The following is a 22,560-nucleotide window of genomic DNA, read 5'->3' as shown; positions in this document are numbered from 1 at the left end:
AAGTAAAAAGTCATGGGATAGGTGGCTTTGTCCTTTCGTGGATTGCAAACTGGCCAAAAGACAGGAAACAGAGAGTAGGATTAAATGGACAATTTTCTCAGTGGAAGGGAGTGGACAGTGGAGTGCCTCAGGGATCTGTATTGGGACCCTTACTTTTCAATATATTTATAAATGATCTGGAAAGAAATACGAGTGAGAATCAAATTTGCAGATGACACAAAATTGTTCAGAGTAGTTAAATCACAAGCAGATTGTGATAAATTGCAGGAAGACCTTGTGAGACTGGAAAACTGGGCATCCAAATGGCAGATGAAATTTAATGTGGATAAGTGCAAGGTGATGCATATAGGGAAAAATAACCCATGCTATAATTACACAATGTTGGGTTCCATATTAGGTGCTACAACCCAAGAAAGAGATCTAGGTGTCATAGTGGATAACACATTGAAATCGTCGGTTCAGTGTGCTGCGGCAGTCAAAAAAGCAAATAGAATGTTGGGAATTATTAGAAAGGGAATGGTGAATAAAACGGAAAATGTCATAATGCCTCTGTATCGCTCCACGGTGAGACCGCACCTTGAATACTGTGTACAATTCTGGTCGCCGCATCTCAAAAAGATATAATTGCGATGGAGAAGGTACAGAGAAGGGCTACCAAAATGATAAGGGGAATGGAACAGCTCCCCTATGAGGAAAGACTAAAGAGGTTAGGACTTTTCAGCTTGGAGAAGAGACGACTGAGGGGGGATATGATAGAGATGTTTAAAATCATGAGAGGTCTAGAACGGGTAGATGTGAATCGGTTATTTACTCTTTCGGATAGTAGAAAGTCTAGGGGGCACTCTATGAAGTTAGCATGGGGCACATTTAAAACTAATCGGAGAAAGTTCTTTTTTACTCAACGCACAATTAAACTCTGGAATTTGTTGCCAGAGGATGTGGTTAGTGCAGTTAGTATAGCTGTGTTTAAAAAAGGATTGGATAAGTTCTTGGAGGAGAAGTCCATTACCTGCTATTAAGCTCACTTAGAGAATAGCCACTGCCATTAGCAATGGTAACATGGAATAGACTTAGTTTTTGGGTACTTGCCAGGTTCTTATGGCCTGGATTGGCCACTGTTGGAAACAGGATGCTGGTCTTGATGGACCCTTGGTCTGACCCAGTATGGCATTTTCTTATGTTCTTATGTTTTTAACGACTGGTCCAACGCTCGGCTGATGGAACCGGGACAATCGCTCCCAGCACCTTCAGCCGAGACAGCGTCTGGCGAATAACCTGTTGCTTCTCCCGAGGCCTGCATGGAGATACCAGAAAAAAATCCCAAAGTGGGCGAGCAAAATCCAAAGCATAACCGTGATTTATAATATCTAGAACCCACTGGTCTGTTATCTTGACCCATTCCTCATAAAACAGGGAAAGGCGTCCCCTGATCATCGGAATGGATCGGCGCCCCTTCATTGGGAAGGCTTAGTAGAGGCGAAACTGTGGGGGGTGCCACCACGCTAAGGTCACCTGCCATGAAAGGAATGCGCCCATGTCTGAGACCTGGTAGGTGTCTGCTGGGAAGTAAAGAAAGCCCCCCCTCCCGGCACGAAAACGGCGTTGGCCCCGAAAACGTTCCTGGAAGGTACCCGAAAAACGTGAAGCTCTGGCCTTGTCCTTCGGGAGCTTGTAAACCTTATTGTCTCCCAGGTCTTTAATAAGTTGCTCCAGCTGTTTACTAAACAGCAGCTTACCCTTGAAAGGAAAGGAACCAAGCTGAGACTTAGACGTGGAATCCTCCGCCCAATGACGGAGCCACAATAGCCTCCTGGCTGAGACTGCCGAGGACATTGTGTGCGCAGAAGTCCTGAGGAGATCGTATAATGCATCAGCCGTATAAGCGACCGCCGACGCCATGCGATTCGCCTGCTCAGCCTCACCCGCAGAAAGTTCCTGAGATGTGAGCAATTGCTGAATCCAGTGGAGGGTAGCCCTCTGCAAAAGACTGCGACAGACAGCTGCCCTTACCCCAAGGCCAATACCTCAAAGATACGCTTAAGTAAAATCTCCAATTTCCTATCCTGAAGATCCTTGAGTGCTGTCCCTCCAGTCACAGGAATTGTCGTGTGTCTGACAATCACCATAACAGCCGAGTCCACCTGAGGGATCTTAAGTAGATCTAACGATTCCTGAGGTAAAGAATAGAACTTTTCCATAGCTCTGCTGACCCTTAAGGATGCTTCACGTAAATCCCATTCCCTAGAAACAATCTGAAAAAGTTTCGGTGAAAGGGAAAAGTTTGGGGCGGAGGTCGAAGCCCTGACAAAACTGAAACCCCCGGAGAGGGGTCCAGGGTCGTTGGGGGGAGGGGAACTTCAAGCTCTCGGAGTACATGCGGGATCAGGGGATCCAACTCCTCCCTACTGAATAAACGCAACTGCGGATCATCTCCCTCCACTGGGGCAGCAGTATCTACATCAACATTCACATCTAGATTGGCCAGGTCCGTAAGGGAAGGATCCGCAGGTGCCGAGGGCCCGGGAACCGTGGCTGACATAGGGAGCCTCGGCCCAGAAACCCCCAGGTCCGGAACAGGACTCAAAAGTCTGGCTGGGGTAGCCCCTGTATTATTTAAGTCTGCTTCAGCCTCTAAGTAGGCTTTATGCATTAAAAGAATAAACTGGGAGAAAAAGGGGGGTTGTTTCTTTAAGGGCCCCCCCGGAGGTAAAATCGAGGGAGGGGCCATGATAGGGAGCGAATCGCGCTGCCTCTGGGGGGCTTAATGCTGGCGGGGAGAGAGGAGGAATCTCCTCCTCCTCCCAGGGCTGCTCTGTATCGGCACCCGATGCAGACAAAATGGCCACCGCTTCTTCCCCGAGCGTGCCCGGCCTGAATCTCTTGGCTGCTGGCGCCTCAGACGCGCCGCGCGAACGGGAGCTCCTCCCAGATATCGGCCTCCGCGAGGGTCCCTTGCCCCCGGGGAGACAGCGGGAGCAGAGATCCTCACGGGAGAGCCGGCTCCCGGACTCCCAACAAGCCGCGCAAGTGTTCCCACGCGGCATAAAAAAGGCACGAAGAAACAGTTCTCAACCGGGTGAATCAATTCCACCCCCCCTCCGGAGGCCCGGGAAATCGCGGCAGGCATAAGTGCTGGCACTGAATAAAAATGATAAATTTAAGAAAACCTTGCTCTGTATTTTATTATCTCTTTTTTTTTTTTTCCCTTCTTGTCACAGCCACCAGAGGAATAATAGTCTCTGGTCTATTAAAATAGGCAGTGACCCCACTGGCCAGAGGAATGACCCTTCTCTGGTGCAAGGTAGAAGAGTGGAGAAAGTGGCCGGCCCACCGGTAAATAATCTCCCCACTCACCGGGCCAGCAGCCAAAGTGTTCGGGTATAAAGGCTTAAGGGCAATGCCCTGCCTTGCCTGCCTTAGAGATAATATAGAAAATGTTAAGTATCTTTCTTGTCTTTTTTTTTTTTTTTTTTAATTGGTCTAGTCAAAAGTTAATAGACAGAAGACAAATAACCAAACCTGGTCATGTCAAACATATACGATCTGAAAATTTTTTGACAGGGATCAGGACCGCAGGTCATGCCTCTGCTGGAGTCAGAGAGATACCGAAGGGGACGCAGGTGGCACACCGGTATGTTCCGGGGGGGTGCTTTTTCAGTTTTCTCTGACTCCATCTAGTGGAAGGGAGGCCTAACCCAGCAGTCTGGACTGATCCTGGTAGGTACAGGGAACATGGATTTACCCAAGGGAAATCTTGCCTCACAAATCTCCTACATTTTTTTTTAAAGGGGTGAATAAACATGTGAACCGGAAGATGTGGTGTATTTGGATTTTCAGAAGGCGTTCGCCAAAGTCCCTCATGAGAGGCTTCTAAGAAAATTAAAAAGTCATGGGATAGGAGGCGATGTCCTTTCATGGATTACAAACTGGTTAAAAGACAGGAAACAGAGAATAGGATTAAATGGACAATTTTCACAGTGGAAAAAAGGTAAACAGTGGAGTGCCTCAGCGATCTGTAATTAGACCAGTGCTTTTTAATATATTTATAAATAATCTGAAAAGGGTTATGACAAGTGAGGTGATCACATTTGAGATGACACAAAATTATGCAGAGTAATTAAATCTCAAGAGGGTTGTGATAAATTGCAAGAGGACCTTGTGAGACTGGAAGATTGGGCTTCCAAATAGGAAATGAAATTTAACGTGGACAAGTACAAAGTCATGCATGCAGGGAAAAAATAACCCTTGCTGTAGATACAAAATGTTAGGTTTTATTTTAGCAGTTACAACCTAGGAAAGATCTAGGTGTCATAGTAGATAAAACACTGAAATCTCAGCTCAGTGTGCTGTGTCAATCAAAAAAGCAAACAATGTTAGGAATTATTTGGGAGGGAATGACAAATAAAACAAACAGTGGATGTCATGATGCCTCTGTATCACTCCATGGTGAGACTGTATCTTGAATACTGTGTGCAGTTCTGGTCACCACATCTCAAAAAACATAAAGGTGCACTGGAGAAAGTGCAGAGAAGGGCGACCAAAATGATAAGGGGCATGGAAAAGCTGCCCTATGAGGAAAGGCTAAAGAAGTTAGGGCTGTTCCGTTTGGAGAAGAGACGACTGAGGGGAGATATGATAGAGGTCTACAAAATCATGAAAGGACTAGGAGGCACTCTATGAAGTTAGCAAGTAGCTCATTTAAAACAAATTGAAGAAAATTATTTTTTATTCAGTGCATAGTTAAGCTCTGGAATTCATTGCCAGAGGATGTGGTTACAGCAGTTAGTATAACTGGGTTTAAAAAAGGTTTGGATAAGTTCCTAGAGGAAAAATCCATAAACTGCTATTAATTAACAGGGGTGTGAATCGTGTGATCGATCGTCTTAACGATCGATTTTGGCTGGGGGGGGGGGGGAGGGAAATCTGATCGTGTTTTTTTTAAAAAAATCGTTAAAAATCGTAAATAGGGGGAGGGCGGGAAAACTGGCACACCAAAAAAAACCCTAAAACCCACCCCGAACCTTTAAAACAAATCCCCCACCCTCCCGAACCCCCCCAAAAGGTTTTAAATTACCTGGGGTCTAGTGGGGGGGTCCCGACGCGATCTCCAGCTCTCTGGCCACGGCTGCGTTGAGAAATGGCGCCGGTGGCCCTTTGCCCTTATGTGACAGGGCAAAGGTAGCACTGGCGCCATTTTGAAGATTGGCAATACGGCCCGCGTGCAGGAGGTTGCTCCTGGACCCCCGCTGGACTTTTGGCAAGTCTTGTGGGGGTCAGGAGGCCCCCCCAAGCTGGCCAAAAGTCCCTGGGGGTCCAGCGGGGGTCCGGGAGCGATCTCCTGCACGCGTGACGTCGGGAGCCAGGAACCAAAATGGCGCCGGTGCTACCTTTGCCCTGTCACATGATAAGGGCGAAGGGCCACCGGCGCCATTTCTCAACGCAGCCGTGGCCAGAGAGCTGGAGATCGCGTCGGGACCCCCCCACTGGACCCCAGGTACTTTAAAACATTTTGGGGGGGTTCGGGAGGGTGGGGGATTTGTTTTAAAGGTTCGGGGTGGGTTTTAGGGTTTTTTGGTGTGCCGGTTTTTCCGTGCCCTATTTAACGATACAATACAAATGCCCCTGACGATAAATCGGGGGCATTTGTATTGTACCGTGCACTCTAACGATTTTAAAATTATCTGACGATAATTTTAATCGTTCAAAAACGATTCACATCCCTATTAATTAATAAGCAATAGTAGCTTGAGATTTATTTAACATTTGGGTACTTGCAGGGTATTTGTGACTTGGATTGGCCACTGTTGGAAACAGGATACTGGGCTTGATGGACCTTTGGTCTGACCCTGTGTGGCATGTCTTACGTTATGTTCTTATTCTCCATTCCTTTCCAAATAATTCCTAATATCATTTCAAAGTATTTTCGACAATGAAATTCTGGGAGCAAGGCTGACCCTAAAGGATGCAGGCCCCTTTGCAATACTGAAAAGTGGGTTTGCCCCTGAGATTGAAGGAGGAGGATTTGGGGTGTGAGTGGGGGGTGAGGAGGGGTTCACTGGATTTTCATTCCCAATGCAGAGATCTCCACCCATCAGCTACTGCAGCTCCTGCCTCACTGGTGCTTCCAAGGAACAGGAAGTGATGTCAGACGTCAGGGGACGAGGTTACAGCAGTAATGCAGGGACCCCAAAACTTCAATTGCATCTCTCGCCAGGGATGGTCCTATTAAGGGGGGGGGGGGATTGATGAGAAAAGACTAAAACCAACTCATTCCATGTTTTACAATCCTAGAATGGATTTTCTCTCTTTCTAAGAAAAATGCTGCTCGTACAAATTGTTCTGCAATTGTTTCTTCCTTGTTTTTGGTTTTCCACTTTGAGATCTATAATTAAGAGCTGTTGATTATTTTTCCAGTTTAACTTTGATGCTGTTTCTTCTTCCAGGTTTTGGAGGGCTCTTTCTGTTCCCTCTAGATTTAAAATGCAGGGATTTTGCATGACGTTTGCAGTACATTATCTCCTCCTCAGCCTCAGGGAGCCCTTGCCTCCATCCCAGCCCCTGTTCATTTTACCATTAACTTCTGAGGTCTATTTCCTGATTCACTGGGTTCCTGAGCAAGTTCCCCGAGGTCTAGAACTGTGGCAGGGATGTGACCTGCACCTGAAGATCCTGCACTGTCACTGCCACCATCATTACCTCCGCTGCTGAGGCTGGGGACCTTTTTATCCAGGGCGATGCATGGATTTATCTTTCTGTTTTTTTTCATTCTTAAATAGTAATAGTGACCTTGCCAATATTTGGTCTAGATTTTGTACCAAGTGAAAGTACTGAGCAAGGAATACAAAGACTCACTCTGTTCCAATATTTTCTGTCCCTCAGGTACGTATAGGCACTGTGAAATTGTTTCATTCAGTACGGATAAATGCTAACAGGCCGATACAGTAAAAATTGCAGGAGAGTGGCGAGCGCACAGGCCACTCTCCTGTGTGCGTGATTCAGAAAAAAAAACTATTCAAATTAGGGCCCACAGTAAAAAGAGGCGCTAGGGACACTAGCGCATCCCTAGTGCCTCTTTTTAGACAGGAGCGGCGGCTTTTCTGTAAAGCTAGCTCGTCGAAAACGCGCGTCCAAATGCGGGTTAACAGTGCGCTCCAACGGCCGATACATACCCTGACAATCAGGCCGATACAGTACAGTGCGCTCCATTGGAGCGCACTGTACTGTATCGGCCTGATTGTCAGGGTATGTGGAATAAGATCTCAAGTCTTTCATATTCAGGCCGATACAGTAAAAATCGCAGGAGAGCGGGCGAGCGCCTGCTCTCCCGGCACGCGCACAGACCACTCTCCTGAGCGCGCGATTCAGTAAATAAAATTATTCAAATTAGGTCCCACAGTAAAAACAGGCGCTAGGGACACTAGCGCATCCCTAGCTCCTTTTTGACAGGAGTGGCGGCTGTCAGCAAGTTTGACAGCCGACGCTCAATTTTGCTGGCATCTGTTCTCAAACCTGCTGACAGCCACAGGTTTGGAAACCGGACGCCGGCAAAATTGAGCGTCCGGTTTTCAACCCACGAGCCGATTTTAAATTTTTTTTTTTTTAATTATTTTTAACTTTTGGGACCTCCACCTTAATATCGCCATGATATTAAGTCGGAGGGTGCACAGAAAAGCAGTTTTTACTGCTTTTCTGTGCGCTTTCCCGGTGCCGGCAGAATTTAACGCCTACCTTTGGGTAGACGCTAATTTCTGAAAGTAAAATGTGCGGCTTGGCTGCACATTTTACTTAGTGAATCGCACGGGAATAACCAATAGGGCCATCAACAAGCATTTGCATGTTGCGGGCGCTATTAGTTTCGGGGGGGTGTTGGACGCATGTTTTTGACGCGCTATTACCCCTTACTGAATAAGGGGTAAAGCTAGCACATCGAAAATGCGTGTCGAAACTCGGGATAACTGTGCTCCTCCGGAGTGCACTTTACTGTATCGGCCTGATTGACTGCTAATGCCCTTCATAATACTTGCATTCTGCCAAAGAAAGCCTCCTTCTGCAAGTCATAATATGTTATATCCACAGGCAACATCTCCAGCTGTGCCTGAAAGTTCTTCTTAATCAGGCCAGTGCCGCCCGGTGGACTAATTCTGTTTCCCTGTGCCACATTTTCTTGGTCTTAGCTTCCATCTTATGGTACTTAAGGATCTTTGATCTCTCCATATGATCCACAGAGTATGCACTTGCTAGTGATACCTCTATCCTCAATGCTCTTCTTGTGTTTTTTTCCTTTACCTTAATATCTCTCGGGATCATGATCCCAGTGCTTTCCTGCTACAGTGATGCTATAAATGTTTATGTAATATTCACCGGATGAGCCTGGCCACCTTATTATGTTTGTATACAGTCCTTCTCGCATCAGCACCTGACCTCCAACAGCAGCTGTGTAACTATTTCTAGTTCTGTTTTACAGAACCTGCATGTGTCTGTTTTACCAGGTTTTTTTTCTCTGCTGGCTGTGTTGCTATCCTGTGTTGCAATTATCAAATCTCTCATTTCTATATTTAAACTCACCATTCCAGGACAATTCCTGTGTCAGGTTTTGATCCGCGTAGGGTTTCTGAATTAACTCTTTGTAGTTCCTACTATATTTGTACTTTTGGAAATTGATTTTCCTTGTTTACTGGTCTGATTCTTTACAGTGATTTTTCTATTGTTTTGCAAGTCCATTGGTTCTTTACCCTCATGTACTGGCAGATTCTCACGTATTCCTTCCTCTCGTTTTAACAACTGTCCACGCTTAAGGATGTAGACCAATTTTGGTCATTCACTTTCACACCTCAGCACTTGATGGATATAGAAAAGTTATATTGTTATTGCATCCAAATATTTAGGATCCTTATCAGTCCAGTCTACAATTTCAAAACTATAGGAGTGTGTGTGAATTACATTTGACTCCAGTGTGGCTTCTCTGGTGGCTTGCAAATTCTTCCTTTGGTCTGAAGCTTTTACCACTCCACTTTGGATTCTCTAATGCCATAGGAGAGAAGTCTTCTGACTTAAACTTTTACTACATTCAGCACATGTAAATGCTTTCTCTGGTGGTATGTCAGGTGTCCTTTCTGAATGAAACTTTTACCACACTCAGTACATGTAAATGGCTTCTCTCCTGTGTGGTTTCTCTGATGGATTATGAGTTCTCCCTTTGTCCTAAACCATTTAGCACACTCAGAGCATGGAAATGGTTTAACTCCAGTATGGATTCTCTGATGCCATATTAGAGATATCTTTTGACTAAAACTTTTACTACATTCAGTACATGTAAATGGCTTCACTCCAGTGTGAATTCTCTGGTGGCGTTGGAAGTTTCCTTTCTCACTGAAACTTTTACCACACTCACAGGTAAATGGTTTTACTCCAGTGTGGATTCTCTGGTGTATTATGAGGTTATGCTTCTGCTTGAAGCTTTTACCACACTCAGTACATATAAATGGACATGCTACTTTGGGAATTTTCTTCCGTTTTGAGTCATCTGTCTTCCTACTGAAGCTTTTCTCAGACTGAATACAAGACAATGGTCTCTCACCAGTATGTTTTTTTCTGTTTCTTGAAAAGTTTTTTCCGTCACATAAGTTTTTATTGCATTCATTATGTAAAACTGGTCTCTCTCCTGGTTGGAATTTTAGTTGTCCTGTGACAACATCTTTCTGATTGAAGTTTCTATCACCATCAGTACACATGAATAATTGTTCTTCTCTCTCTGTTTGGTTTATTATTAGATCTTTCTTTTGAATGATGATTTCTCCACTTTTAAGACATGGCAATGTCTCGTCTGTTTCCATTTTCTGATGATTTAAGAAAGAGAAGTCAGAGCTATCCCCATCTTGAGGATAAGGAAAGGGTCTTTTACCTGTGTGTCTTCTTTGGTGTATTAATAAGGATTCCCTGCTAGAAAAGTTTTTCTTACATTCAGTACAATGAAAAGTGTTCCCTGGAGTATGGATTATCTGGTGTAACTGCAGAGTTAACATATGTTTGAAACATTTTCCACATTGAGAGCAGGGAAAAGGTCCCTCTCCTGTGTGCATTTTCTGGTGCAGTACAAAATAACATTTCCTATCAAAGGTTTTCCCACAGGTATCACAGTGAAAGGATTTCTTCCCTTTCTCCTCTCTCTGCTGAAGGTCAGAAGTCATTTGATCACTGTTATTACTCTGGAAGGCTCTCTCTGCTTTCAGGTGTCTCTGGTGCTCAGGGATATCTGTGAACTCCCTGTCACTTCTCTCACATACAGTGATGCCATACAGTGAATCTTCTGCAGGGTCCCACTGATTTTTCTCAGATTCCTGCTGAGTTTGACTAGTATCTCTCCCCTCAGACCTCTGGGAAAGATTTTCACAGACATTTCCTGATTGTCTTGGAGTAAGTGCCAGTACTATAGAGTGTTCTTCTCGATTCTCCTCCCGTATGACCTCACTGTCTGCTGGATATAAAAAGAAGGAATTAATCATCGGTCAGTGACAATAGAATGGAAAATTATCAATCACCTAGGATCAGACTTTTTGAAGGATCACACAATAGCTGAATGGGATCTCCGATTTAGAGAATTCTGTGATGTAGCAGAAGCTTTAGGAAATGCCTGTGAAAAATCTGATGTGATGTCTTTATAGAGCTCCGGTGGTTTATTTTTATTTATATATTTAAAAACTTATCACCCGCTTCCTGAACAATGCAAATTCTGAGAATATATGCCATTTTTCTTAGCCTGCTTGTAACAAAAAACTGTTTGTCACAAAACAAGTCCTGAGATCAGATATATTGGAAAGCAGTTACTCAGAAAGGCTAACTGCAGATATTTGAACAGAACAGGACTTAGCCTCCTGGCCACACCCAGCTGTTTGTCCGTGATACGATAACAGATAGTCAGTGACTCAGTGAGCACATGGGGAGTGGGCCAGAGAAAGAAACTAAGACTAAGGTCAGAAGAATTAACTTAAAGAGCAACATGAGACTGAAATCAGAGAACCAACAGCTTGGAGGAAAAGCTTTTTAGATATCATGGGTCACTTCATTAACCACTGATAGAGTAGGGAAAAGCTTTTTGGACATTATCAGTGGTTAATAAAATGACCACTGGTAATGTAACTTGCTGATTTCCCAATGCGTTGTCCCGGATTTTCCAAAATACATCACATTGGGAATTGTGAGGAAAGTATTTAGTGTACATATTCTTTAATGCAAACTCTATGCTTTGATTGCTTATTCATAGACTTATAAGTAAAGCTTCTATACTTTAATTAAGTGTGTAATGTATTCTGTGACATATAACCTACCACTCAGCCACCCCACCTTTTCACAACAGGGAACCAGTGAAGATCTTTTAACACAGGAGTTGTAATCATACCTACCCCTGCCACTAACAATGTGACATTTTCATCCGAGCACCAATAAAGCTGTGGCAATACAGGAACGCTGGAGATTACACAGGTCCCTCCTTTAGGATTCCTGTAGATCTGGTTCCCTGGGCTTATCTACTATTTATTTATTTTAAAACATTTATTATTATCCACTCATAATGGACTTGTCACTAAGCTTCCCTAACATTTCCATCTTTTCTATTACATTGTATAAATAAAGTCATTTTCCAACCTTGCTTGTGTCTGTATAATTCACTTTCTTTTTATTGAGGAAAAGCGATTGCAAGTATCAGCAGACAGAGGAGATCTCAGGGATGGGGAAAAAAAATTAAAAAAAAGAGGATGAGAGGAACAAGCATTGAGAGAGGAGAGGGAGGACCAAGAAAAAAGGTGAGGAGAGAGGAAAGGACTGTTTGCACATTTCTGGTGTGGATTTGACTCAGGAAAAAGCGATTTTTAGTAAAACATTCCTTGTATTTACTGAAACAGAAATAATCCTTACCTAGAGATGGCTGGGACTCATAATTCTCCTTCACATCCCTGTAAAGCTCCTTCTGTTCTTCAACTAAACAACCCCCTTCCTCCTGGGAGAAAGAGACAGTGAGGTCTTCAAACATCACTGGCACCTGAAACACAAACCAGAAACACTCAGGGACACATGGAGGGGCTCAGATGGCTTTAATCTCATAACATTTTATCATGGAAGAGAGGAGACCAGGACCCCTCATCCCCAGGAACTGCCAGACTTGTTCCCCTGGACTCAGTTTCCTTTCTGGACCTCGTGGTTTACAAGTCTAATCCCAGAGGCTCAGAATATCAAACGTCTCTGCCTGGATAAATCAGTGAATAATGAAACCCCAGATCTAACAGAGCATTATCCAGAACATCAGGAACATCTGATTCTGTCACATCAGGAGGGCTCGCTGTGCTCTCATCCTCCTGGTTTGCTCAGCCCTAACCTTGGGTCATCTTTGAAGCCTCTCCCTCCTCCTGCACATCCAAAACACTGCTAAAGTGAGTCAGTTCCTCCTCTATAACACTGCTAAAATCTATCCCTTCCTCTCTGAGCCAAAACCCTCCTCCCCTCTCTTATCTCCTCCTGCTTAGACTTCTGTAACTTGCTCTGTGCTGACCTCCCGCTGAATCGTTTTTCTCCCCTGCAATCTCTTCAACATTCAGCTGCAAGACTTCTCTTTCTTTAACCTCGCTGTGATCATGTAACCCCCTCTTCTCAGGTCACTTCATTGGCTCTCTGCCCACTTCCACCTACAGTTCAAGCTTCTCTCCCTCCCCTACAAATGCACTCACTCTGCAGCTCCTCACTGCCTTTCTTCTCTTCTCTCTCCCTTCCTCGTGAACGCCATTCCTCTTATCTGTGCCTTCCTCCTCCCACCACCTTCCAATTCCCTGCTTTCTGCCTCGCTCTGCCTCGTGCCTGGAAGAGACTTCCTGAGTCCATGTTTCTTGCTCCCTCTCTGGTCACATCCGAATCCAGTTTAAAACTTTGCCTTATTGATGTTGCTTTTAAATCCCAAGTACTTCTCTATACCTGCAATGTGAGGAAGAGACCCGATTGGAAGCCCCGTCCCCCCGATGTCACCAGGGGCAGCTCCGACCGTTGAAAGGCGCCCTGCCACCAGGCGCCGCGCGCCGAAGGAGTGCGACAAAGGGGCCCTCCCCTTTGTGCACCCCTTAGTGCAACCTGTAGTGCAAATGCCAGTTAATATCTTTGCAATTGAATATCTCTCCTTTGTTTAATATACTTCCTGTTATCCCTTTTTGCTCAATTGTTAAAAATCCTGCATTTTGAGCTTTTGTAAACCGTTGTGATGGCTTTACCGAATGACAGTATATAAAACTCATTAAATAAATAATAAAGAAAATTCTGTATGTTTGCCTTATCTAAATTGTAAGCTCCCTGGAGCAGGGACCGTCTCCTATGTGTGTCTGTGCAGCGCTGTGTATGACTGGTAGTGCTTTAAACATGATCAATAGTAGCAGTAGTGCTAATCCTGACATACGATTAGATATTTCAATGTCTCTGTGTGCATCGCATCGAGATGATTTTTCAAATTAGGAGACTAACAAAATACAATCAATCAAACAAATAAATAGCAGGGCAGGAAGAGTTTGGGGTCCTGGGGAGTAACCTGGCTCCCATTTCCAGTTATTTCCATGGGTCACATGCAGGATGATTAAGTGATGAATTATATTTAATGTAAAGTTCTGATTTTCTGTAGTTTCCCCCTCTGTGACTCCCTGCGTAACTTCATAACCTGCACAAATTTGGTGAGATAAAGAGAGGCTCTCTGGGGGTGGGAGGGACATTTTGGGGGCCTGCTCTAAACCTGTGTGGGTGACTTTAAATCTCAAAGTGGGTGAGTGTTAGTGGCCCAGTTAGGGCTGAAGCTTGGGTGTACAGAGCACGCACAAGTCTGCTTTGAATATTATCCGGTGCAGGTGAATCCCAGCGCTGCAGACGCATTTACACTGCTTGTACGTAAATAGTATCCCCGCCCCAGCTCTCTCTTACTATTACACGCACAACCCGAGGGCAAAGCTCAAAAACCCATTTACAGGCACAATCCTGGGTTTTATGCAGGGAAATTCATTTTGAGATCGGGCAAAAAAATACCATTCCTAATATTTTTTCTTGGGTGTCGACGACATGTCAGGAGGTAAACGAGGACTCTGACAGTATCATTACCATTACCTAGCACTTCTACAGCGCTCCTCAACATAGACAGTGCTGCACAAAAAACATATAAGAGATGGTCCCTGCTCAGGAGAGCTTACAATCTAATCAAAACAGACAGGTAGCTATTAAAATGGTCAGTGGTCTTCATTCTAAAACATATGGGGACAGATTTAAACATCTAAACATGTATACCTAGAGGAAAGACACGATAGGAGAGATATGATAGAGACATTCAAATATCTCAAAAGGTTTCCATGCATAAGAGGCAGGCCTCTTCCAATGGATGAGATGCTCTAGAATGAGCTGCATGGGAATAGGAAGAAAATTCAGGAATAATCATAGAAAATATTTCTTTACAGAAAGGGTGGTAGATGTGTGAAATGGCCTCCCAGTGCAAGTGATGGAGACAGAAACAGTATCTTAATTCAAGAAAGCATGGGATAAATACCAAGGATCTGAGGGAGTGATGGGAATTGCAAAGCTAACTTACTCAGGAGGCTGGGCAGACTAGATAGGACATACGGTCTTTTTCTGCCATCATATTTCTATGAGATCAGAGGGAATTGGTATAGAGAGAGAAGTCAGCCTAGGACAAAGCCATGAGGCACACCAATTGATTGTGGGATGGCAATAGAGAAGAATCCACCAGAAAACACATTAAAAGTGCAATGAGAGAGGTAAGCAGAGAAACAAGACAGGAGGGAGACCTGAAATCCAAGTGAGGACAGATTATCAAGAAGTAGATGGTGATTAACAGTGTCAGAAGCAGGAGATAGATCAAGGAGGATAAGAACTGAGGGAAGGCTTTTGGGTTTAGCCATGAACAGGTCCATGGAGACTTTGGCAGGAGCTGTTTCTGGGGAATGTAAAGAACAAAAACCAGACTGGAGTGGATTGGGAATGGCTTGAGATGAAAGAGTCAAGGTAGAGGCAGTGAACAGCAAGTTCAGGTAGTTTGGAAGTGAAAGGGAGGCGGGAGGAAGACAGGACGATATTTGGCAGGACAGGTAAGGAGCAGTGAGGATTTCTGAGGAGTGGGGAGATCACAGCGCATTTCAAAGCAGCAGGAACAGTAACAGTGGAAAGTGATAGATTGAGGATGGGACAGATACAGCTCAGGAGCTGGCGGCAATGGGGTTAGAGGAGCAAGTACTGCAGGGGTGGCTAACTCTGGTCCCCGAGAGCCACAAACAGGCCAGGTTTTCAGGATATCCACCATGAATATGCATGAGATAGATCTGCATACAATGGATGCAGTGCATACAAATCTATCCCATGCATATTCATGGTGGATATCCTGAAAACCAGGCCCGTTTGTGGCTCTCAAGGACTGGAATTGGCCACCCCTGAAGCAGTGAGTTTGGAGGAGGAGAGAAGATGGGCAGCCTCAGTCACTGTGATTTCAGTAAAGGAATAGAGGGTGGCGGGGGAAGGGAGGGTGTAGAGGTGACCTGGCTGGGAACTCAAGACTAAAAATGACCAAGGTTTAGAAATTAGTTTTTGGGTTCAACCTCTTCTTCCTTGAAATTTGTGGCTCAGCAACAAAAGACAGATCTTTATACATTTAATTTTCATTAGAAAAGAAATTTGGTTAATTGGAGGAAGTGATTCCTTAGATATTTGCAAAGCCTCCCTGAAATAATTATTAATCATTTCAACTGGTGAAATATTATCACTCTTTGTAAAATTGAAATTTCTACAATATTTTTCTCTTGGAAATGTTTTCTAACTTCTTAATTTTCCTTCTAAGTGAAACCTTATCCTAAACAGAGGCAGAAAATTTGTGAGTAAGTTTCCAACCTTGTTTTCCAGCACTTGCAGCCGTTTAGCATGAGCAGAGATTTGCTTCTCCTGGGTCACTGAGCGCAGCTCCAGCGAGGAGATTTCCCCTTGAATCCTTTCCAACTTGCTGCTCATTGTCGCTTCCAGCCGCACCAGAACCATCCACAAGGAGCCTAAAGTTCTAGGCTGCCATGGATCTGGGAAGGAGAACAGAGCCACCCCTGCACCTTCCTCTGATCTCAGAGACTCAGCCAGAGGTTGCGCCAAGGAAGAATTTAGATCCAGAGAAGGCTTAACCTCCAATGCTGTCTTCATAACCTTACTGGGCTGCTCTGGGTGAGGCATCTGCTCTACACACTGTGACCTCGCCACCACAGCAGAGCTGGATCCCAGCACTGAAGTCCCAGAATGAACAAAAACATCCATTGTTCCGAAAGGAATATCTGTAAGAGACAGACGAGATTTAGATTTTCTCTTTCTATTCAAAGTAGCTAGCTTCAGAGCAAGTTGGACTGAGGCAAGAGATAAAGAGAATCTGGAGAGTTAACTCCTTCCTGTAGCAGACACTTTGTGAAATAAAACAAAACCCTACAGAAAACCCTCTCAGCACCTTTGTATCAAACCCATCACACCTAAACAGCACTAACATCCAAAACTCACACAGCAACAAACCTATCTATGAAAAGGCAAAATGGCCTAGAGCATCTACATAATGAGCTTTTTGTTATACGTGAATTAGAAATGTTTTAAATAAATAAAAATCTCTATTTCTTACTAGAAAACAAAATAAGCTGGACTGACACCGATCCTTACACAAACCTACACCTTGGTCACACATGTAATATAAAGAAAGACCTTCAACAACTACAGGATAAGTGAATATCAAACTGAAACAGTGGAATAAACATTACAAAATAACAGTACAGTAAAATTAAAGGACAGAGCTCAGGTTTTTGCAAGTAAAATTGTGAGCTACGAGAGTTTCTGGTGGGCTAACGCCCCTATATATTCTCTCTTTACTGAGGTGGTGCTTAGCTCGATTCTTCTTGGTTAAATTTTGATCCCTTAATTCTAACATTTTAATGCTCAATTGTTTGAAACCTAAATGTGTATATGTGTGTGTGTGTGTGTGGGGGGAAGCAGCTCATGAGGATGCTTGTATTCAGAGATTTAAAGACCTGAGTCCACTTTGCTTTCCCTCCCCTGCTCCCTGTGCAGAGCCCCCTGCCTGGAGCTCCTCACACTCAGCGCTGCTGCTTCTGCTAGAAAATGTCACAGGGACACCGGGAAGAGAACAGGCTGGAAAGGCACCGCTTACCCTCCGGGGCTGAGCTTCACTGCAATCGCTTATTCCTGGTTAAGAAAAGTAAATTGCTTGGGTTATGAGCACAGGAGGAATTGAAGGGCTCGTTCTCCAGCTGAGCGCATGCGTCTTCTTCCTCTTCCGTCTTCTGCAAGCTGCAGGCACCGCCCCCCTTCGTCTGACCTCCTGCAGCCTCTGATTGGCTGCTGCCTCTGATGCGTCATCACTCTGAGACGAGATAAAAAGGCGCCAGCAACGAAGCGGGTTTCTAGCAGACAGCCGCCCAGGTGGCCAGCCCAGAGCTAATCAAGTGAGGTTGGCAACTTTTAAGCAGACCAGGACTGGACACTTGACCGGAAAAGGGGGGAGGGGCAGGGAAGAGATGGTTACCCCCCCCCCCCCCCACGATAGATCCTGCCAGTGAACTATCTAAATAGGGCAATAATTGGCTGCACACAGGCGAGTTTCTCTTCCAGCCACATCGCTCCTTCCCATTTCTTATCTTGTGGCTTATTAGGGGATAATGGGGTGGGGCACAAACTTTCTCCTCTCTCTCTCTCTCTCTCATACACATTTATTCTCACGCACAAACACACCCCCACAGGCTCCCTTTCCTTCTCACACGCAGTCTGGGAGGGCAAGAAACAGGCTAGGCAGGGAGGAAGGGAAATGGAGCCAGGGCTGCTGGGAGAGCACTAAAGCACCTCATCAGGGGGCTGGGTGCTAATGCTGCATGCCGCCATTGTGGTGGAACAAGCACGCCTTAGCCCCCTATACGGCCGCTGGCTCAGCTGGCCATTCATGTCATCTAAGGAGGTACTGCCCCCTCCTCCTATGGCCAGCCATGCTACCCGCACTGGGCAGCCCAGTAACAGACCTGAGTGGAGCAGTTATTTCTGTTAAATGTGAACCGGAGTGATATGTATTGTATACAGGAACTTCCGGTATATAAAAACCATAAATAAATAAATAAATTATAGGAGGGGGGAGAGGGCCAGGAAGGGGTACAGGCATAGGCAGAGAGGAGGAGGGGGGTCACTGCAGTACATTACATGTTTTTCTTTAACACCAGGTAACTTCCAGGTTGATAAGAGACAAGTGGGTCCAGAGTGAGACCAGAAGGAGGAACAGAGCGTACAGAACAACTTCCCAGGCAGCTTTTGGCTGGACTGTGTGTGAAATCCTGTGACCCATTCCCTCCTTCCATTCTCCCCTTTCATCTCTGTCCCCTCTGTGTTTTTCCCCTCTCTCCAGCCTCTACTTCTGTCTTTCTGTCTCTCCATCTTCTCCCTTGTACTTCTATCCCTCTCTCAATAGGGCTCACTGCAATCCCTTTCCCAGGTCTTGCCCAGCATACTGTGAGGGAGGGGCTGGGACCCAAGAGGGCCATTGCTTAGAGATCTGTGGAGCCACTGGGAGCTGAGGGCTGTGCCCCAGGAATTAAGAGAGGGAGTCCTAGCCTTCCTCTCCCCAAACCTACCACCCTTGCCCAAACTTCCCTGCCCCCCTCCCACCCCCTGCTTCTGCATCCCCCTAGGGAGCTGTCTTTTTTTTTTTTTTTTCACCTGCAAAGTTCCTGCTGTTCTCAACTTCTGAAGGTAAAGGTCTGAGTTTTTATCTTTTCCTTTCCCTTCTAGAGCAGTGCAGGCTGCGTGTGGGGCTTAAACCTGAGGAGAGCAAAAGCTAAGGGCTCGTTTGAATTAGGATTTGAGGTTCCTTTCCTGCTTTAGATTTTTTTTTTGTCTCCCCCCCCCCCCCCCCCCACCTCTTCTTTACCTCCATTTTGTGTTTGCTTAATCCCTTTAAAGTTCCTTCAGTGCTTGGTTCTTGGTAGGCTGCAGCACTAGGTTAAGAAAAAAGCCAAAAAATTGGAAAAAAAAAAGAGGTGCAGGCAGCAGTGCCTCAGCCCCCTTTAAAAAACAATGAAGGGGCAGACCAAAACCCCATGCCCCAAACAATAACACCATCCCCAGTAGCTAGAGGTTCTAATGAGGGAACCCCTAAGCCTTACTGGCCTATTAAAAAAAATCTGTTTAAGAAGAGTGGAAAGAAATCACCGGGACGATCAAAGCCTTCCAACAGGGGATAACACCACAGGTCCGAACCTCCAAGGGAAAACCTAGCTCTCTTCTGACTTTCGCTAGTCTATTAGCGGAAATTCAGAGAAAGAAAAGGGACAAAGCCCTGGCAAGAGCGGCAGTGCTAGATCCCCCGCGAACTCCAGGGAGAAGGGGACGAGGAAACGTCAAGCACCACCGGAAAGCACAACGCGGCGTACGTGATCCCCGAGGCAGAGACACTTCCACTAACTCGGGAACTTCAGGAGAAAGCAGCGTAGAGCCCCTCAGCTAGGAAGAAGAGGTAGCGGTGCCCCGATTTTAACACACAGAATGGCAGCATACTGCCTCCCCTCGCTCGTCCAAATGGCTCTTCCTTAGCACCGGAAGACGTAGTGGAAAATGAGGGAGCGGTTCAGATCAACAACCCTGAAGGTAACCAGCAGCCCCCCTCCTTCGCTCAGGAATAGAGGAAGGCCCCAGCCATCTGAAGGCACCCTCGGAGGACCCTGCAGACGAGCAGGCTGCGGATTGGTCAGAGCCAGAAAACCCTCTCGCTGCAGAAGAGGACCCTTCTAAAAATCAGGGGATACCCTTAGAAGCTGTTGTAGCCATAAATCTCACTGGGTGGCCTCAAATCAGTCCCTCCCTTTCTAGAGGTTAGAGCAGAGAACTGCAAGGGGAACCCCAGGAAGAGGTTATTACCCTGGGAACCCCAGAACCACAAAAAGGGGAGAGGAAGAAGAAAGGAATAAAAGAGGAAGAAGGAGTGGTTCACCCTCCTACCCAGGAGTCTAAACCAGAGCCCAGTCAGGCTCACCAGCCTTTATCTACTATTATGACGTAGTAATAGATAAAAGTTAACCCCTTCCAAAAGAAAGACAGAACTTCAAGGATCCGCCCCAGGGGAAAAGAGGCCCCAGGGAGCCTGTGGCGTCCTATCCAGAGTGTCTCCTCCCTTTCAGATACCTGGGCTGTCCCCAGCTCCTGGTAACGTGTTTACCTTCAGGGCAGGGCCCAGGAACAGCCGGCACCCATAGTGGTGACTGAAGGAAGGGGGAGGTGCCAAATAACTCCAGAAAACATTAGAGAGAGGCCAAAGGAAACAACCGGCGTCTTGAAGCACAGAATCGAACCACAGGCCAAACAAGGGGTAATGGTAGAAAACAAAGCGGGAAGAAAAACCAGGAAAAACATACATACTGAAGATGTGGGACAGCCACCAGAGAAATCTGAGTTACAGACCTTTGATGCACCTACCTGGCAGCGGAACCATAGGCTGGCGCCACCTGCTATCCTGTCACATGCTGCCAGGTTTCAACATCCACCGAAATGCTTCCACTGTAGCAAAACTGGTGGGCCCAAAAGATATTGTGGCAGCTACGAAGGCAAGTGGAGAGGCACTGCAGTGAAAAGAGCTGGGGGCAGGGGAAATGTAAAGCGGGGGTAACAGTTCAACAACTTAAACCCCTGGAAGAGCCAGGGACAAGAGTAATACTGTCTAATGTACCACCCTGCCTCCCAGCCACATTTAAAGATACTAGGAGAGATTTCAGGCAGAGGGAGGCAGGTTGGAAGCATTTAAAATCATTTCATTATCGAACTGCCCGGAGGGCGGCAAGAGGAAAGAGGGTAAAAAAAAGGAGGATAAAGTGCAAGAAATAATGAGTCGGGCAGTGGTAAATACAGATTCTGAAGCCTTGTCCAGGCGTCAGAACTTCTCCCTTCCCCTGTAAAGCACAGAAAATGGGAGGTAGGGGGTGACGAAGTAGTACAGGAGCTGCCTCATAGCAAAAGGGCATATCATACCTGGGAACTTTTGACTTCCAGTCACCCTGAGATTGCCATGGATTAGCAAGGGGGGGGAGGGCAACTGTCCAGTGGAACCGGATGCTCACAAATTTGCTCTCATAAACACTCTTACATGTTCACACTTACTTTCACTGCTCATTCTCTCACATTCTCACATGTCCATTTACACCTTTACTTCTGCCATTCTCCCACCAACACACACACACACACTCACATCTCTCCCTCTTCCATACACACATGCCCACTAACTTTCACACCCATGCTCACTTGCATTCAGCTCTCTCCTACTCACCTACATACACTCTCAGATCTCTTCCTACACAAATACACACTCACTCTCACGGACATGCTCATTCATTCTCTCTCCCCCACTTTCAAAACACACTAGCAACAGCAGACTCCAACTTGGGCTCCTGGAGCAGCAGCAGCCTCTTCCTTCTCCTCCTGCGCTGCGGAAGTGGACGCTGCCTGTTTCTTTCTCCTCGTTTGATGCACGGGCAGGAAATCGCAACGTCGATTGGCCAAGACAAACAGGATGGGGCGGGCAAGCAGCTGGATACAGGAAACAGGCTGTGCAGGAGCAGGTGGTGTCATGAGGAAGCGAAGTTAAGAGTTAAAAAGGTCTGGAGATGGTAGAAATCACTGTCGAGTTCCTCCTTTTTCAGCCACGCAAGGCCAATCACGTTCCTTTCTTCTTTCCGGGTCCAAGCAGATTGGTTTTGCTGCAGCACCCGGAGATTTCCGATATTGGCCCGGAGACCCAGTAATTCTTTTAGAATTCTGGAGTTTCCAGGCCAAATCTGGAGAGTTCCCAGGTACGCAAAAGGGAGAACCTCGAGAGAAAATAACTTTAGACACGGATTCTGCAGAAAAGAATTAAAAATAGAGACAGTTTGACAGGGAAAGATAGTTTATTGAAGGGTTTAAGACCTTTAGAAGAATGTTTGTTTTTCGAACAGAGCTTAGATTCCGCTTTCCTATAAAAGTCTGAATTAGGAAAGTGCAGGACCCAGACATTATAGGGCATCGGGGCGTTTTGGTTGGTTCTTCTATCCACTACTGCAAACCCCCTCCTTTTCTTCGGTTGAGTGGTTCTACTATGATGAGCTAAAGGACACTGTCTAAAAAGCAGTGATTCCTTTTTGCCCTGCGCAGTGTATGTGGAGGAGCAGTCTGACGACTGAATTCCCTGCTCTCTTTCTTTCGCTTACCTTTCTTGTTTTTGAAAGGTAGATTGACATTGAATATACTGGGCATTTTGGGTTTTTTGATAGACAGTAGATGTTTCCTCATGTGTGAACACAGTTTCTGAAATTTTTCCGTGAGCTAAAGAACGTTGACTGAAAATCAAGCGTTTTCTTTCTGCCTCCGTGCAGAGTATGCTGATGAATAGATTGATTCTACTGGATCCCCTGGTCGCCCTTGCTTTGAAAGGTAGTTTGTCTTCAACATACTAGGCATTTTGTTTTATTGGCAGACTGTTTCTGATTCCTTTGTGTG

At 45.6% G+C, this 22,560-nt stretch overlaps 2 protein-coding genes across 4 annotated transcripts in view; both read right to left on the bottom strand.

The window, feature by feature from the left end:
* The window catches only part of LOC115083706 (zinc finger protein 271-like), a 56,481-nt gene extending 47,800 nt beyond the window's left edge, over window positions 1-8,681 (bottom strand). The window contains exon 1 of the mRNA XM_029587679.1: window positions 8,566-8,681. Within this exon, the coding sequence (XP_029443539.1) occupies window positions 8,566-8,568 (3 nt within the window). The 5' untranslated portion in view covers window positions 8,569-8,681. The remainder of the gene's footprint in view (window positions 1-8,565) is intronic.
* A 344-nt stretch (window positions 8,682-9,025) lies between these two features.
* LOC115083709 (gastrula zinc finger protein XlCGF26.1-like) lies at window positions 9,026-17,330 on the bottom strand. 3 transcript variants are annotated; one of them, XM_029587689.1, is made up of 5 exons: window positions 17,207-17,330; window positions 15,907-16,331; window positions 12,958-13,110; window positions 11,911-12,034; window positions 9,026-10,474 (listed from the first exon to the last, which is right to left on the bottom strand). In XM_029587689.1, exons 2-5 carry the CDS (start codon window positions 16,312-16,314, stop codon window positions 9,051-9,053), a joined length of 2,109 nt encoding a protein of 702 aa, XP_029443549.1. In that variant the 5' UTR covers window positions 16,315-16,331; window positions 17,207-17,330; the 3' UTR covers window positions 9,026-9,050. The 3 variants fall into 3 exon arrangements, with proteins under 3 accessions (XP_029443549.1, XP_029443550.1, XP_029443551.1); XM_029587690.1 differs by having other exon boundaries at window positions 9,026-10,471; XM_029587691.1 differs by lacking the exon at window positions 12,958-13,110.
* Between the last annotated feature and the right edge of the window lie 5,230 nt (window positions 17,331-22,560).

This window comes from Rhinatrema bivittatum, chromosome 2, assembly GCF_901001135.1.
Source record: "Rhinatrema bivittatum chromosome 2, aRhiBiv1.1, whole genome shotgun sequence".
In the NCBI taxonomy this organism is placed as follows: domain Eukaryota; kingdom Metazoa; phylum Chordata; class Amphibia; order Gymnophiona; family Rhinatrematidae; genus Rhinatrema; species Rhinatrema bivittatum.
This window is presented reverse-complemented; position numbering and strand designations above follow the sequence as displayed.